Genomic DNA, 19,476 nt, shown 5'->3' on the forward strand with positions numbered 1-19,476 from the left:
TGATCGCGCCGCTCTCAAAGCGATTTGTCGGGCAAATTTCTCCATCTTAACGTCACGTACAGTTACTTACGCCGACGCAATAAATTTGGAGGCGTTAATACTATACGCTAATATTATACCGCATATAATACGCTAAAGGAGCAATTATGGTATCTCAGATTACGGTAAATCGCAAAACTCAGCTCTGTACTGAAAAAGCGAACCTGTTCCTCCGGTTCTTAAAACTTAATATCGGCGAAGATTTTTCGTAATAGACACGTTTTGCTAAAGCGACCCTCTTATCAGCCCCTCATTTAAAGATCAATAAATAACATCGTAATAGTCGCAAAGTCCATTACGGTAAGATGTGTACTTAATATTAGAACTTTATTATATAATCGGACGGCAAATTTCTTAAAGAAATGACATTAATTTCAATAAACTGTAATCGTATCGCGTTTTCACAAAAAAAGAGACTTTCGAAGTGTCTCGCTGAACTTATCAGTTTTATGTTAGGCGTATTTGATTCTTTCTATACGAATCTCGTTCAATTAAACGGTAATATAGTCGCTTGTATCATTTCGTTTATATCGGCAGTTCTTGACACAGGCAATTCGTCATTCTCATGTACTGTTGCATATCTCGTCCACTTCCGGAAGCATTAATCGTGTCGCGCGCGTTACACGCGAGAGTAAGTCATTAGCATTGCAGTCGACATTACGAATTAGAAAGCACGCGTTCGTTCTGCTCCGCTTGTGCGCACGGCAGACGTTGAAATAAAACCTGAAGCCCCGGGTCGGGCGGATTAGGTATCGGATGTAAGTGCTACTGAAAACCGATCCGCTCGCCTGATCGGCACGCTTGTGTTATGTACGTAATTAAAACGTTGATATTCAAAGTGGGTAACGCATTAAATTTTCCCGTCCGCGCGCGCTCGTTTTACCTTGCGACTAATGCGCCTTCCACCGGCAATTTTCTTTAATATTTGAGAAGCGGTGCCGCTCTGAATCGCACCGAGATAACGTAACACGGCCAATTATGACCATAAGACGCGAACGATATGTCTATCTAATGAATTCGATGTCTTGCTAGCAAAAAAGATCTCGTTAAATTAATCGTAAATTTCCGGTACACGCAGAGTGACGTCTTGTTTTAGTATGACTTCAATATCATGCAAATCGTATGTATTATATTTTAACCGGGTCCCGCGGATTTTTAGCTGGTTGTTACTTGGCTTAAGATTAAGCCTGTTTAGATATTAAATATTTATGCGCGCTTTCTTATCTGAGACAGTCTTCGCATTTGCGTCTCAGATTTCGCATGAAACGTTGATTCAGTTACTGCAGTTGACGTCTCAATTAGAACAGTTGTGTACACCTCGACGATGAAACGCGATAATAAGTAAATAAATTGCGCATGCGCGTGTGAAATTTGCTTAATCACATATGATAAAATTGTAAAAATGCTAGGTGATCTATTAAATCCTTGCATGCACGCGTATATAATATATATTATAATAAATTAATTAATTTAACATAGAAAGAACGATTTCATTGAAAACGATATATACAATTTTGCTGAATACAGAAAATAATTTGTCGGATCATCAAAATAATTATGTTGAAAATTAAAAAATGAAGAGCAATACTGCAAAAAATTTTAATATTCTAGCAAACAGCTTGCGTTTCTAACAAAATTGTTTTGGTAATCCAATAAAATTATTTTTTCAGATATATCTAGAAAATTAACAAATTCTTTCCATAAAAATTCCAATTTTTGTCGCATAATAAAAAAAAATCTAAGGATTTCGATATACTGTCTTTTAAGTTTTAATCATCGAAAACGTTGAATGTTAATTGAAAAGTATATGACACGCGATAAAATTTTGTTAACGAAACATCGCGTCTCAAAACTATTGGCTGGAAGAAAATATGCGACTTTCATGCTTATTGCATCTCATACATTTAATACATAAAGCATTTGAAAAATTCTAAAACGACGAATAGCTTCGTGCCGAAGTGCGGTAGATTTAGTGGTCAGGGAATTTAGCAAGAAAGAAGCTGCTGTGATTTTTTTTCGGGATGACAGAAGAGAGTTGAGGTAACGAGCTGCGGTAACCGCGTTGCATTGAAAAATAACTGCAGGCGACGCGCAATCGCATGAAGACGTATGAGGGAATAGGTCGTTTGGCAAGCCGCTTATTAACAGCCATGGTTGGAAGCGGGTGTGCGGATTGTGCGGTTGATTTTACGAGACCACAAAGCTCCTCTCTATTCTTTCTTCGTTCGCGCTGCCTTTGGCAGCAGTATACGCGTAGTGTACAACGAAAATGCATGAAAAAGCGTATATTAATAATAAATGGAAAAGGCCACTGTTTTTCCGCTGCAATTCATTAGCGTTGATATATCGAAATTTGTTTACGGCGTTATGTATAATCGACAAGAAAAAGAGAGACGGACGCATCGGGATAGTCACGTGAAATCGCGTGTTTGCGAGCGGTTAATCATTTATCGGTCCAGTGATCCCTTTAATCGGCGCAGTTTGAAATTTATCGAGGGATACTTGTGAGGTACGGAAAAATCTAATGAAATGCATTGATATGCAAAATAAGACGCGGACGTGTACAGATATTGAATCGCGATAATGCTGATATACGAAACGAATGACGTCGATAAATAATTATGTTCTTATTAGATTTTTAAATACTAATTACACCGTAATCAGGGAGCATTTAAATTGAATGAGATTTAGTATACTCATGCATGCGAACGCGTTTTATCTATATCTTATACGAGATTTTATATATGATCGGAAAAAATTGCAACTGCCATTATTTTTACATGTCATATTTCTTCATTTTCTTCTACATTATATATCAATGTTACGATACTATCATTATATCTCATCTGTTTTTCTTTCAAAATAAATTAAAAATAAATTATTAGTTGTACGAGAAAGGCAATAAAGCCTTTGTTATCATTTATTATTTAAATAATGATTTCAATGTCATTAAATTTTTAATATTTTTATGTATATAATTTACGACAGACTTTCGTATTACAAGATTAAAAAGAATAAAAAAATGCAGAGTGCTTAAATGAAAGTTATTAATTTAAATTGATTAAATGGACTTTTATATATTATCGAAAGATATAGTTCTTATTTTTTATAAATTTTTAATAAATTACATTTTTTTCTAGTCCTCATTCGACTACACAGAATTATGTCCTGGTGGAACTGCCGGAACAGCGGTAGTTCTCGAAAGTGGAGCGGTGATACACCAACCCCTGCAATTACAGCTGCAGCAGAACCACGCACAAGCGCAGGTGCAACGCAGCAGCTTAGTGTCCGCTGGTGCGACAAATCCGAATCCGAATCCAAATCCGCAAAGATCGCGGCCTTGGCACGATTTCGGCAGACAGAACGACGCCGATAAGATCCAGATACCGAAAATGTAAGTAGGCTCTGAAAGCTACAGTTATCAAAAAAATCGATGATTCAAATATATGTATAATTCTTGAAGTGCTCTTTCCAAACAATCTATTTAGTTAAAAATTTTTAACACAACGATATTTAACACAAGCGTTGATCTCTTTGGAGAGTGTGTGAGAAGCTTAAGAAGCATCTCCTTATTTTAATAGCTTCGTTTTGATTAAAAGTAGCTATGCTCGTTCGATTAAGAGCAAAGAAAACTTAATAGAATTACATCTTGACATGATTTGTCCGATTAGGGATTGTACGGTAGTATAGGAAATTATAATAAATATGCGCGCCCGCGTTATAATAATGACGTGCAAAGGCGAATGCTCAATTTACTCGATGGAATAGGTAGATAAATAAGTAGACGGATATTGAGATTGATATATAGATATTTATCTATCAATTTGTCTTATTACGTGGAAGGCACGGAAGAGCAACGATAAAAGTTAATAACTTGCGCTGCTCAGGACAAGCAATTGCGAATCCACACGGAAAGATTTTACTGAAGTATTTAGAAATTTAGATAGATATAGATACTGCAAATAATTTTATTTGATCATCAAAATAATTATAATATGGGAAACTCAAATGTAATGAGCAATGCTATAAAAAGTTTTAACATTCTGGTAACCAGTTAAGCGTCTTATGTAATTTTCAGATCTGTTATCTAGCTAATCTCTTAAACATTCTAGCAAATCCATTCTTTCCATGCACGCAATAAAGAAAGTATCTTGTGATTGCAGATGAACGAACATTCCTAATTTGTGGTTCATTGTCTACTCGGAATTTATATTCGGGCATTATTTTGTGGATATAAATAATTGTAAGAGAATATTAATAGTCCCAAAACTCACAATATACAAATGAAATATTATTATGTGGAGGTAATTAATAATTTAATTATTACAATTTCTTCTCGCGCGTATTGTGCGTATAATCGATGCGACTAATAACAAAGATGGAGTTTGAAACACTCGTATAGTTGTGTAATATTTTCGCTTACACGCTGAGACTTAATTTAAGATGCTTTATTTCCTTTATGACTGAGAACTAATGGCGTCTCTCTAAAAACAGAGTCATAAATGTCATTTCTGTTTCACGGGAAACTAATATCTTCACTAACCGCCCGCTAGAAGAACTTCCTGTGCCTCTTATTCTTTGCGTACCCTTCATTTCCTTCGCGGTTCATCACATCCGCTTGCCAACTCATTTGGTCTTCTCCTCCCGTATCCATCCTTCCTAGCGATCCTTCTACTTCCCGTTTCGCTCCATCCGTCTTTTGTAATTTGTTACCTTCCATTGTTAGAGGCTTAGAGCCGACCGCGTACGATCAGCGTCCCTGAATATTTCTTGCTTCATCTCTCTGAATACTCACCGACGCGAGATGAACAATGATGTTAAAGTTATTAAGTCGCAGCCAGCTCTCTCCGAAGTCGACTCTCATGGAAGAGCGGACAAGTGCCTCGGGGTCGCGCTCGGTCCGGGTCTGAAAAATCGCAGAGTTCGCCGACTACTCGCAGCGTGAAATCGAAATGTCAAGAGAGGTAGCCTGTCTCTCTCTCTCTCTTTTCGACCGGGTTCTTTTTCGTGAACAGAAGCGAGAAAGAGTCAGACGGACAGATTGAAGAAAGAGAGGAAGACTCAGTGGTCATGCGTAACCCACACAGGGAGTTGTAACAAGGTACACACATCGGGTAGGCGGCTGTGCAACGGTAGCGAGCAGCAAAGGCGCAGAGGAGGGCGTTCACCCGCCACGGTCAGTTATCGCCTCGCTCGCTACGCACGCTGGCCCCCGGTTCGCCCCTCGGTACCCCAATGAAAAAAAGAGAGAAGAACAGAGAGACAAAAGGAAAAAAGAGAACGGAAAGACCGCGCCACGAACACGAAAGTGTGTATGTGCGCTTCGTCGAAGACAATAAGGCACTCTTTCCTCGCGAGGATACGATAATAATATATTCGGAAAGTTCGCTGAAGCAGCGAATGGTAGACCGATGGAGACCGGTATCGATAAATCGAGTTCAAGACGAGAAGTGGCGGCTTAACGATTACAGATTTTCCTCGATCGCGGCGGTCGATCGTTTTGCTCTCGTTTTTCCATCGCGTCCACCTTTCTTCGATCGTGCGTGTCGTTTTGTCGTCTCACGTTTTATATCGCGGTCTCTCCCCTCAATCTCTCGGGTTATGGACGTTCATTTTTCATAAGTTATCGGTCGCCCGCCTACCTGCGTGCCTTAGTCGCGGCCGGCGCGGAGATAAGCTCGATTAGAAGTCGCGATTTTCTCCCTCCGGCAAGGTTGATGCGTGTCTGTCGACGTCTTTCTTTTTCCAATTCGCGCGAACTCCGCGTTGGCAGCTTCCCAGGCTCCGAGTGTCCGAGCCCTTCATTATCGTTCTGCCACTATTAACGATTGGAATATTCATACTCGATTGCGATCGCTTTTTTTTTTTTTTTTTTTACACGATGACGAACGTTCTAATTAGCAAAGATTTTGCGCGGTTTTGTTTGCCTCGCGTAAGCATCGGTTGTTTTTCACGCGAAACGGCTTTAGGTATGTTTGTCTTGATGGCGAAGTAGGAATACGTTGGCGGAGAATTAGCCGATAATGACACGATAATCACTCATATTGCATCGCGCATTAATCAGCTAATTGAGCATTCGTTTGCAAGTTCGTAACCGTCTATTAAGTAAACGCGATTCAATCTTGACCGAGTGTGAAACGGCCAGCTGCATAATGACACGCACATCACGGAGATTGCTTCTTAAACATGTATACCTATTTTTATACCCGCACATATGTCGAAGCTGCGTATCCACGCTTCATTTGGGGAATCTTATCTGTCTCCTCTTTAGTTTCTCGAATTACGGATTCAAATACCACTTGGAATCGCCGATCAGTACGTCGCAACGCCGCGAGGATGATAGAATAACGTACATCAACAAGGGCCAATTCTACGGAATCACATTGGAATATGTGTCCGATCCGGACAAACCGCTCCTCAAGGCAGGGCAGACAGTCAAGGTAAGAGCGAAAAGGATAATTGCACTGTTTACATAACGACATTTGTATGATGATACATGTAGGTAGATATTTGTTTTGAAGATACAGAAATGGATACACTGTTTTAAATTCACAGTGTCAAATAATTTGAATTATTTTTAATCATTTCTACACTGAGATAAAAATGTACTAAATTTTAATAAATGTTTATCAGAGTATTGTCGACTAAAACTTACTCATAGTAAATAGAGAAACTTAATTTAATCAATAAAAAAGTGATAGTAACATTAAAATTAACAGTTCTTGTTAATTTAATTTAACAAATAAACATATTTTTATATTTAGTAAATATTTAGTCGATACTATTTAAACAAGTGATTTATTAAAATGTAGTACACTTTTTTTAGTGTATGGATTGTCTCTGATGCTACTCAATATGTCGTTAATTTAATTGAAATAATGGAGTTAAACAATTTACTTAAGAAAACAATGTAACTGAAAGAAATGTATTAAACTTGATTAAAAAATAGTTTATTATTTATTGCATATGGATGTTGTTTACTCTGAAACTAATCACAGAAAAAGATTGATTTACATTTTGACACGTGTGAAAATTAAAAATAACAAAATGTTAAGGGGATCTTACTGAAAGGATTGAGTTATCATTGCTCCCCTTTAACAGTGTAGCTACGCTTATTAATCGAACTGTAACACTAAGCATTTCGCAGCATTTGCACGGTATCGTTCTGTTCGCGTGACTGGAGCGGTAAAATTCGCGGAGACGATCGGCGTGCGCGCGGCGTGTCGAAAGAAGAAGTCAGACGGGATCGTTTGTTCTCGCGCGACTCTAATTGGCAGCCACGGTGCACACGCACCGTTAGCAATTTCCATTCTGATAAAGGTGGCGGATTCTTTTTCCGTCGTGTGCGCCGCGACGAGTTACGGCTTCCTCGTTAATTGCTAATCGAGCGTCGAGAGCGAGGCGTGTGTGGCGATTCGAACGGTATATCCGCGTCTCTCGCGGCGCGAGCCTCAAGGGAAATCGGTTAAGTAAGTGTAACCGCGTAACGCGAACCTCTTATTCACGGGGCCTCTCTTTCCTTTCCGATCGTGCGCGCCCATATTTCCTCCGGTACGTCGGAGAGCGCGGTTCTTCGCCCATTCACCCGAATCACGAAAAATCCTTCCTCCGTCTCGGAGCTCTCTCGCCGCTCGCGGCGAAAACGCTCACGCCCGCGTGTACCCGCTCGAGCGTGCGTCTGTCGCGGTCGATGTACGTCCCCGCGTATATCGCCGATCCAGGTGAAACCCGAAAGCTAACTTTGTAGACACAAGATATTTATTTATGATACTTCACACATGCCAGCTTGATTATAAAGCACGGAAATCTCGAGCGTACTAGAATAATTATAAAATATAAAGATCTTAAAACACATCGTGAAAAATACTTTACATGCGCGCATGTAAAATGTCTCTTACGGTGTGTTTCCCCTAACTTATCTTGCCTCTAGGAATAATGTATAGATAAACGCAACTCTCGATTTGTGCTGCGATCTGTCATGTGATTAATAATTATTTATATATGTTGCATAGAGCGTAGTAATGTTGATGTTCCGGGAGGAGAAGAGTCCGGAGGACGAAATCAAATCTTGGCAGTTTTGGCACGGGAGACAACATTCTGTCAAACAACGGATTCTCGATGCTGGTACTTGGAATATAAATAAAATAATATAAATAAGTAAATAAACAAGTAGAAGTGATGTAAAGTAATCCTGGATAACAGTGATATTACAGCTTTTTTTTTATAAATTAATAAATTTTCTTAATAAGAAAGTTCTTGATCGATTAAATCTCTAATTATAAATCTCTTATTTTTTTGTGTGCGCAAGCTATCTAATCTATAACGGACAAGCGGTAAGATATTATCGCGAACGTATGCTCCGTTATTTTAATATTCTATCTAAAAGTCTGGAGAACAGCACTAGCTATTTCATATTCCTCTGCATGATCCGCGAGTCTCAGAGTCACGTCCGTTGTTACAGACACGAAGAATAGCGTCGGCTTGGTGGGTTGTATAGAGGAAGTCGCGCACAATGCGATTGCCGTTTACTGGAACCCACTCGAATCGTCGGCAAAGGTAAGGAACGCCGGAAATGTCGATTCACGTTACCTTCTTAACGACATGTACATGCCTCTCCCCGCCCCTCTTTCCCGTATACATTTCTCGTTTATCGCCGTGCAATCTTGCGCTACGCGCAAATATCGTGTCGCTCGCGCATTCGATTGCACGGCCATTTAGCGGAAACGTTAATAAAGCAATTCCCGTGTCGCCGCCGCTGCCGTCGCTGCTACCTGTCCGATTTCTGATCCACAGATAAACGTGGCGGTGCAATGTCTCAGTACCGATTTCTCGAGTCAGAAAGGCGTGAAGGGTTTGCCACTGCATATCCAGGTCGACACATACGAGGAACCACCGCCTCACACGCACACATATACGCCGCCTTCCCATCGCGGCTACTGTCAAATTAAGGTCTTCTGCGATAAGGTAACTGCTCTTCTGCATTTCCATACGTTTATCTCCCCTTCTTTCCCTCTTCATTTGCGATGTAAATAACGCGCGATCGCTTCCTGGTCGCAATGTGATCGCTGAAATTAAGTTGAGAGATGATGTTGCTTATCGTAGGGAGCAGAGAGAAAGACTCGGGATGAAGAGAGACGCGCGGCTAAGAGGAAGATGACAGCGACTGGTAGGAAAAAGCTCGACGAGCTTTATCACCCCGTTACAGAGCGCAGCGAGTTTTACTCCATGGTCGACCTGCACAAACCGCCTGTACTGTTCTCCCCACCGGCTGAACACGCCATCGATAAGGTAATCACATCATTTTTTTTTATATTATACGTTACTCGGCCAAGTAATAATATCATCAATAAGAACTTGCTGCGTTCTCGTAGAAATGTTGATTGCGATCATGTTTAATTACAATATTAATTCTTCGACGACAATATGAAATTTTCACTCTTCGCATCCACAACCTAAGTCTTTAAACTTCAATACAAATCTGGATCTAACAATTAATATAAATAATAATATTTTAAAATTAGACTGGTATCATAAAACGATTCGTTTTCTGGAAGATACTTATCATATTTATCAAATCATCCTTTATCACAAAAAATTGGTGTTATTTATGGCATGGTTGATAGAGCATTATTACTTTCAAATTCTGAATTTCATATTAAGAATATTGAATTTTGTATTGCAACGTTATTAAATAATAATTATCCCTTACATTTAATATTTAGTAGAATACAAAAAAAAATTGATTTTTTATTGAATTTTTTTTTTAAATTACATGCAACACATGTTGAAAATCAAAGTACCTGTATTGATCTTCCGAACAAAACACTTTTTGTATTACCTTATATTCCAAAAGTTACAAATTCTGTTATATCTAATTTAAATAAAGATGTTTTTACCATAGGAATTAGGAATATTAATAAACTTAACAAAATTATTAAAGTTCACAAAGATAATACAGATACGACACAAAAGAATAATGTTGTTTATGAGATTAATTGTAATAATTGTGATTCGTCATATCTAGGCCAAACTAAAAGAAAGTTGATCACGAGAGTATAAAAGAACATAAATATGATATTAGAAGAAATCTTACAAGGATTTCGGTTTTATGGGAACACTGCAATCAATTTGGTCATTCCTTTGATTGGAATAATATTCGGATCATGGATGTTGAATCTCATTACAATAAGAGACTGATTTCTGAGATGCTTTTTATTAAAGAACAAAAGAATGGTATTAATGCACAAAAAGGCATAGAAAAATTAGACAAAGCATATGATTATTTGTTTGGGTTATTACCCTCACAATAATAAACAGGATTTGACATTTCAAACATCTGAGTTATATTTTCTTTTATTCTTCTGACAACTGTCTTAAAGTACAGAACATCTACTTACTTATTTTACATTATTTTTCATTTGAAGGAAAAAAAATTTACATATAGCATCTAATTTGCCGTAAGTTAAATATATATTCAGTTCTAATTTATATATTTTTTAATATTTTTATTTTTTTATATATTTTTTACTTATATTTTACAGATTTATTTACTGGAATCACAATTAAAAAATCGACTATATCTTTAAAATCCAACATTGCCGGTGGAGAGTTAATAATTCTATAAAAGAGATTTTGTCTCTCTCTCTCTCTTTACAAAAATGTATAATAAATTATAAATAAGAATAAACATTTTAATACGCTGCATTAATATGCATAAAACTTGATATAAGACGTCTGCGTTATTAATTTCTCTTGAATCAAATATGAATGTGCTATACGTTATCGTAGTACAATATCTCGAGTACGAGTGTGCTATGTTATCATAGCATATCTAAATTAGTTAATTGGCGCAAAACGAACTTAGAAAAGTCGTGTGGCACCCACAATCCTCTGCTCTCACCCCCGCCGAAACCCTGCATTAACCGCAACTCTTGCATCGCAAAGTAGTGACGTGGACTTTCTCGAGACAGTCTTTCAAATGTTATGTCAATTCAGTTTAACGAACCGCGCGGAGTAATAGTCTTTCAGTATTTATTTTGATGTTTTTAACTTGTTCTCATCGGTTTGAATTCTCGCGATCCAATAAGAATTGATATCGTTTATGTTTTCAGTTTTATTACAACAAGTATGTGAGTTATCCTAATTAATATTATTGCATTATGACTAAAGTTGCGTTCTCCAAAACTCGTTTCTGTCAACTCCAAGTGTCTTCGATCCTTGTTCAATAGTCGGTAAACAACAAGGACAAAATAATACTCGAATTGATAGAGTTGAATTTTGGAACGTACCCTAACAGCAATGTGTGTGTAGCATTATTTTTTTATTATCAAAACAGAGGAGTTTTCGTATTTATCTCTTTTGCCATCATTGACTTTAAATTTGTTCGCAAATCGTTAATCTCTTTAACATTATGTATTAAAAAAAGATATTAACGTCGCTCCAAAGTTACTCCTTATTTTCTAATGTGATATTTGAACGGGTCGTCTCGCGAGGAAAAAAAAAAGACGCAGAGTAAAAATAAACCTTGTTCTTCTCTCTTCCACGACAGTTTTCGACGATGGAGTTGTCGGGCTTCTACGGTGGTGGCGGCGGCGGCGGCGGCGGGGGAGGGGGTGACACCGATACCTCATCCCTCAGTAATGGTGAAGGTGGAGGATTGAAGGCGGGGGGTAGCAGCCCCTATCCACCGCCATGCGCCCGGCCGAGTCTACCGGCCCTCAAGTTCCACAACCATTTTCCGCCCGACAATCTCAGTAGCCTGCACGACAAGAAGGACTCGTTGCTGATGCAGGTGCAGGAATTGCAGGGCTCGGTGCTGCAGGGGGTGCAACAGACCGGCCTGGCAGGCTCGGTAGTGTCCAATGTCGGTAATCGGCTGCACCTGCAACAACAGCCGCCACATCTACGCCCAGCGGACGCCGAAGAACGCGTCATGCTTTACGTGCGTCAGGAATCGGAAGATGTCTACACACCACTGCACGTTACACCGCCAACAGTCCAGGGGCTACTCAATGCTGTAAGGAATATCCTAAAGCTGTTTTCTTTTATATCGCCTACACACATCGACATCTCACAACAAACATTCCCACGCAAACATTCGCGCAGAGAGGGATCTCAAGAGACCTTTGCAACTGCGACGATCGATTCGCACGATCTGCTTGTGTCTGCATCGTCCGAGAGAAATATAGCGCGAAAGTTGTAGAGCTGGCACATTAAGACACCCGTTCTGCATCGTGAACTATTAACGTCCGCAGTATAGAGAAAATTATCGGTCTTTACTATAAATCGTACGACACAAGCGTAATGTTAATCTTAGAGCAGGGGATAAATGTCAGTGATATATAAAGTGAATATGCATAATCGAGGGAAAATATGCTTTTAGATTAATTAAATGGTAAGAATTTCCATTTCCCGTTTTCATTTCTACGAGCGGGCTTGTTATTTTGCCTACTTTACTACCGAATGGCAAGTATCAACATTCGCAGTTAATACCAAATTTGCAAAAGCATAGTCGATACTTGCCATTCGGTAGTAAAGTAGGCAAAATAACAAGCCCCCTCGTAGAAATGAAAACGGGAAATGGAAATTCTTACCATTTCCATACCGCGACCGATATCGCCAACTATACGTACGGTAGCAGTGATGTGTTTTATGCAAAACACTTGCGCACCGTGGGTGTTAATCCGTGACTACGCTGTCGTTCGTCGGCGAGGCCTGCTCTAGAAACAGAACGAGAAGCAAGACAATAATAATGCAATATGCTATCGCTATCATCGATCGAGATACGCTTCCCCGATAAAACACTTGCAGGCTTAATAAAGTCGCACGCCGGAAAATAACTAATGTCTGTTTCGATTTCAATCGATACCAGTTTAGTTTCGCTTATCCAATTTGCGTACGATTTGATGAGCGCGGAAATTGTACACGAACACACACACACATATATATATATATGTATATGCACATATATTTTACGTGCACATATACAAGCTCCACGAGAGAGTATGTATTACACATGCATGTGAAAGCATACTGCGCCATTATTAATACTCGTTCGCACTGGTCCATTCGCTAATTAATATTAATGCGCATGCATCACTGTCCACTGTGTCCAAGATCCTCATTAATACATAATCGATAATACAAGACATACGATCATATTTACCCTTCCTGCTCCGCGGATGTGCGAGACTGTCGATAGCTCTTAAGGATCTATCGGACATTGACGTAAGAGACGCGTTACACCGATCAGAAATAACGGAAGAAAAAAGTGGAAAGAAAAACATCCTTTCTTTTTTTCTCTCTCTCTCTCTCTCTCTCTCTCTCTCTCTCTCTTGTCAAACGATTTCTCTTCTCTCGTCGCGTTTCTACACGCCCCGCGAACGAATGATCTAATTGATCCACGCGTGATCTCCTATCTTGGACCGCGTTCTAACCGAACTGCCTCCGTGTTCTTGTGACGCGCGATATATATCTCTTCATCATTATATCTTCCCGTTTCGATCTGTCTTGTCTTTCTTTTATCTCGCTCTATCCTTCTGTCTTTCTCTCTTGCTGTCATTCTCGCGGTAATATTGCGTCTACCTACGCGCGTCTCGCGACCACTTTCTCGAGTGCGTGCGCGAAACGAAACGACGGTCCGCAAGCCACTATCAAAATTCTAATGTTCTACTTTTTTCTATTTTGCAGATTGAGTCAAAGTACAAAATTGCATCCTCGAGTATTAATAACCTCTATCGCAAAAACACAAAGGGGTAAGTTTAGTAGAGTGTCATCTTTACTTGCATGCACGCCTACGCGATGCATGCCATAACGGTGACATTGCCTGACTCTCTCCGCCTGGTTTGGTAGTCTTTCTCTCTCTCTCTCTCTCTCTCTCTCTCTCTCTCTCTCTCTCTAATTTCTCTATCTCACTCTTTCTCTTTCTTTCGCTCTCCCTCTCGCCTATGATCGTGCCTCTTTCAAATGCCGGATACACGTTTCTTTGCGACATATGTATTTAAATGTATACGCCATTCTCGTGTACTCTCTCGTTAAAAATGTCCTCTCTTTGTCGATCACCTTAACGCGAATGTAGTTGCACGCTGACTGCATCTCGCTACCACTACGCACAATCACGCCTGATTAATCCACTAATCCTTCACGCTTCTCGTCTTCTGCCTTCCGTCACAAACTCACTCATGCACGCCTCGCTTGCCTCGCCTAATGTCGTCATGCGTCTCGTTCAACTGATTATTTATTCTGCCGGTACTTTTTCCAACATATGTTGATTACGTACTGCGTATTCCTGCAGAAACTTTTCCCTCGAACAGATATTTTTCGTTACTCGACATGTACATCTCACGTCATTCAAGCAAATCCTATCTTACACTCTCTCTTTTTTTCTCTTAAGCTACGCATAATGCGATGCGAACTCCACTTTTTTCATTTTGACTACGAGATCTGAAGATTCATCACAAGACAATATATAGGCATCGTTTTACCGTTATAATACTGCGATGATTCGATAACACTACGATAATTCGTGAACATTCTATGTAATGATTTCATTTTAATATCGTAAAAATAAAGAAAATTGAAGAAAAAAATTATTATAAAAATATTAAATCTGTTATAGAAAAAGTAATATTCATCGCAATACGAGAATTTCTTTTATAAGACTTACAGCTACAACTAAATTTTTAAACCATAAAATTTTAATGCTTTTCCATATCAAGAGATTTTGTTAATCATATGCAATAAAAATTATATAGAACACAATTCGTTCATCAAGCGTCACAATATTTTGTAGTGGTCAAAGCTATCGCGTTGCATGCCAACTCGAATGATCACGTTTTCCGAAACGAGATTCGCTGCTTTCGCTCGCGAGTTACGCCGAGAAGATTTAAATTATCTTAACACATCACCCTACCCTGTTACAGAATTACGGCGAAAATTGACGACGACATGATCCGATATTACGTCGATGAGGACTTGTTTTTGCTGGAGGTGAGCCACTCACGAATCAATTCTGACCCAAGCAGCGAACGTAATCCAAACAATCCAGGCTCGCCGGGTGATCCTGGCGATCCGAGTGATTCTCCCGCTGGATACGACGTCACTCTCATTGAACTACCCTCATCGCCTCCACATCTACCACACTCACCCCTCGCCAATTCCACACATGCACATGTGCATGTTCACGACAATAGTAATACGTGAACCTGAACGAACAAGAAACATTCGTGTAAATACGCTACGCAAGCTTGACAAGAACTGATCGCTTGGATGAATTAAGGATCAGCAACATCTTGCGTTGAATAATAACAATTACTAAGTAAGTAGCGAATTTTTTTCGCACCACGTTGAAGATTCTTGTACAGTTTACTCGATAATGTGCCTGCCAAAAATGGTCAAGAAGTCGAGAGAAATCCAAGTAGCAACGTGTTAATTATTTTCCTGCAAGAGCAATCAAGAAGAATCAAGAAAGAATACATTTCTGAAAATCACCGAATTTTCAACGTGATAGTTCAAAGAAGAATCGATGCCACGTTATTTTAATTGTAGTGTAACAGAGATTTAATTGCATATAGACAGATTTCTTTGTCGATGTTTAGAGCCATACGGTGTACAACAAATTTAAGCAGTAAGACGTAAGTAGTAAGGAAATCAACATGTTGAATTTGCTGTTTAAGTTTTTTTTTATGTATCATCATGGCCCATACTGTTCTCTTTTTGCCGCTCGTATTTAAACAACGAGTTAACGGATACTTAATGAAGGCGTCAATAATGAAATCAGCTGAAAATATGCAACTAAATCTCAACTTTGTAGTATAATATCACAGTCGAAGCCTATATTTTGACAGACATATATTTTGAACAATTATCGATACAATAATTATTAGCGAAACGTTTACCAAAAATCTAATAAGTATAAATATTTTTATAATTTCTCAACCCTTTCACGTCCACATAGAATATATATATTTTAAAACGTTTAAAAAATCATATCTCTGGTAGATATTCAATATTAACATAAAAAGAAACTCATTTTAAAGAACTTTAATAAACTTTAATAAAAAATATTATGATGAATATTATTATATATTTTTGCGTAAAGATGATGGCCAGAACATTTTTTTCGGCGCGTATTCTGATTAGTATAATATTAGTATAATAATTTCAAAAATTAATATTCTCTAATCAATTTTTTATAAATACCGAAAGATAAGAATCGCGATAAAACTTAGAATATAAAAATACAGGAAGTTATTTGTATGGTACGGAAGATCTGGAAATTTTCTGATTAATGAAAAGCATGCAGCATTATCTTTCATAAAGATTATGAACTGAAAATAATAATATGTATATAGATTCCAATAAATTTTTCTGGTAATATTTATATTATATATAAGGTGTAACATTATAACATTTTAATGTTTTCTTTATTATATTTCAATGATAGAGAAGTTTATAACAGTATAATGGTAATAACTTGTACGGTATAGATTAGATCAAAAACTTTTGGACCTTATTCTTATCAATATATATTTTGTTATTTTTTATTTTATTTTATACACTGAATCCACATTTCGCGGCCACGAAAACGACATTACAAATATCGTAAGTACAAAGTTTTATTAAATTTGAATATATTTTATCTTTTACGTTTATGTTTGTTATTGAATCCGCCATTTTAGACTGTTACATTATTATATATTTATTGTATTTAGCAACTTCAACAAAAGTGGCAAAACTATAAAAATGACTAAACTAGACTTTCTCCTCTTAAAGAAAATCAGATGTGAAAGGGTTAAATAAATCTTTTCCGCTTATAGATATATATATATATATATATGGGCTTCGACTCGACTGGGACAAGTCGAATGTGCAAGAATGTCGTACGAAAAGCGATACGTTATTACTTTGTTTGCGCTCCATGAACATTTTTTATTAACGATTGTTAGTTTAGCATATCGAAGCGTCACGTTGCAAACGCGAACGCCATGTAAATCAATCAAAATTGATTTAAGGATCCCGGTATATGTTAAGCATACGTATATTGTATAATAGATGCATATGATGCATATATGCGCCCACATGTCTCTGTTAATTTGTATTTTAATTCGTACACTGATGATTAGATCTTAATTTGCCCAAACATTTAAGAAATGCATCGCATTGTATTGGTCTTAACGTAAATTATTATTAGTTTCGAAAGCCTACAAATTCGTATAGATCGTAACGCACGTGTCGTTATTTCATATTAAACGAATGGTTCCGAATGTTTGTGTTAGTCAATGTCAGAAGAGACTGCTTCTTTCTTTGTCTTTTCATTTCTATTTTGATTACATCGATAATTAGAAATGGACACGCAATTTGAAACGCTATTTATTACAAAATTAGAAAATTTATGCTAATACATATATCACATATCAATAAGGACACAACGAAATACTGTCAATAGGATATTGCTCTCTTTTGTATATCTTTTAAACAATATCGATTCTACGCAAAACATTTTAAAACATACCCAAAATATAAGAACAAGAAATTTGATCTCTCATCTCATCTCATCTCTCAACCGTTCATAAAAAGCTAATCAACACTTTCTTCTCATCCGACCCATTGTCGTTAACGAGACTTTTATAGCTTCACATTTACGAGCACCGACATGTTTATGCGCGTGCATGAAGACGTCGCGTGATTTCATAATATCGCTGTCGCAAGCCGATCATCGCGCGCGAAAAAACATTGGCTTGAAGCGGAAATCTTACCGTGTATATGAAAAAAAAAAGTTTAAAAAGAAATCCGGATCACCTCCCTATGCCGCATACTCTGCCACGTCACGCTCGAGATAGCATCGAGAAGCCACGACTTTTTCTAAGTCTTAAGACTAATAAGAGTAATATAATCACGCTATATCTGTATCCGTAATGCAATCTCTTTACATGCATGTAAGCATATGAGAACTGAATCTAAGCATTGGAGGATAAAATAACGATTCAATATCTCGGAACTAAAGTAGTTAGTGTTGTTTCCTCTGAAAGAAAAATAATGAAGTATCATGTGATTATTCTTTTATATCCGAGACATAAAATGACGAGTAAAGTTATCTTTCTAATAATTTTTGTTCCGAATTTTATCAGCAGAAAAGCTACAGATCTCCTACGTTAAATCTGTAGCTATTTTTGTTAGTAGAAACATATTAAAGTTTGTACCAACAGAATATGATGATAAATTAATGAGCAGATTCCAAAATCAAGTAGAATTTAATATACTTGTTACACAGTTTGACTCAAATTGGTAATAAAAATAGAACATAATTTGGATTTTCCTCGTTTTCTCCTTATCTGTTATCAAGTTATATCATCAAATACTGTCAATAATATCCTATGAAACATAATATTCTTAGAAATATATATATATATATATTTATATAAATATTATAAAATTATATATAATATCATAAAAATATTTATATTAAAAAGAATAAATAATTCATATTCTAAGAATATTATGTATTTATAGAATATAAAATTATTGTTATATTATTTTTGTATTTTATTTTGATGAGTGCGTATCTTAAGTTCTCTGTCTTTCGAGATATTGATTCAAAATCTGTGCGAAATAAAAGCTCATGCCAATTATGACAAAGATGATGATATTTTCTTCGAGTTGTCATGAGGTTCACGATATTATCGAAATCGCTACCAATAATTCGTGGTTATGTAGTTCGTAAGGTTAAATTGAAGTAACTTTAATGTGCCACCGGTGAATGCGGAGCCGCTTGCCAACCTATGTCGCGCATTTAATGGCGCACATATGCTACATGCGTGATGAGACAATACAAATACCCATTCATTCGCATACACGTACATATACAGAAATAAGACACATATACACGTATCTGTTGCCAATTATATTAGAGCCGTTAGATTAGAGTAGGACAATTATACGGTCACGACTTTTTGCTCGTTTGATGTTAATCATATGTACATCGATATATTTCGATATCAAAGCAAGGATCAAAATACGCTTGTAAAACGTCATATTATTATTGAGTAATATTTTTTGTTACATTTATTGCAAATAGCATATAGATGGATATTATTAATTTTATGGATTCTATTCAATTACGCGTAAGATCATACATATTATTATAATTATATTATATTATTATATATTATTATAAAATCTTATTATTATTTTTATACGAAGATGAGTGTTTGTATTCACGAGTGAGAATGCAAATGATATAGAAAGAAAGACAGAAATTGAGAGAAAGAGTGTGCGTGAATGAATATTTCAGAATGCCCTGCGTACAGAAATGTCAAAGAATGCAAGAGAGATATAGATAGAATTTACGGAATCAATTTCTACAAGATAGATGTACGAAACCAAGATTGTTATAGTTAGCTTTAGTCCATGACATTTTTTCGCGTAATTATAACATCC

General features: G+C 37.2%; 1 protein-coding gene across 1 annotated transcript in view; it reads left to right on the plus strand.

The window, feature by feature from the left end:
• The window catches only part of grh (grainy head), a 119,063-nt gene extending 103,823 nt beyond the window's left edge, over positions 1-15,240 (plus strand). The window contains exons 7-15 of the mRNA XM_018545679.1: positions 3,180-3,433; positions 6,311-6,479; positions 8,052-8,163; positions 8,501-8,595; positions 8,833-9,003; positions 9,142-9,327; positions 11,588-12,055; positions 13,729-13,793; positions 14,961-15,240. Of these exons, the coding sequence (XP_018401181.1) occupies positions 3,180-3,433; positions 6,311-6,479; positions 8,052-8,163; positions 8,501-8,595; positions 8,833-9,003; positions 9,142-9,327; positions 11,588-12,055; positions 13,729-13,793; positions 14,961-15,240 (1,800 nt within the window). The remainder of the gene's footprint in view (positions 1-3,179; positions 3,434-6,310; positions 6,480-8,051; positions 8,164-8,500; positions 8,596-8,832; positions 9,004-9,141; positions 9,328-11,587; positions 12,056-13,728; positions 13,794-14,960) is intronic.
• Positions 15,241-19,476: the final 4,236 nt, after the last annotated feature.

This window comes from Cyphomyrmex costatus, unplaced genomic scaffold, assembly GCF_001594065.2.
Source record: "Cyphomyrmex costatus isolate MS0001 unplaced genomic scaffold, Ccosl1.0 scaffold5, whole genome shotgun sequence".
Lineage (NCBI taxonomy): Eukaryota > Metazoa > Arthropoda > Insecta > Hymenoptera > Formicidae > Cyphomyrmex > Cyphomyrmex costatus.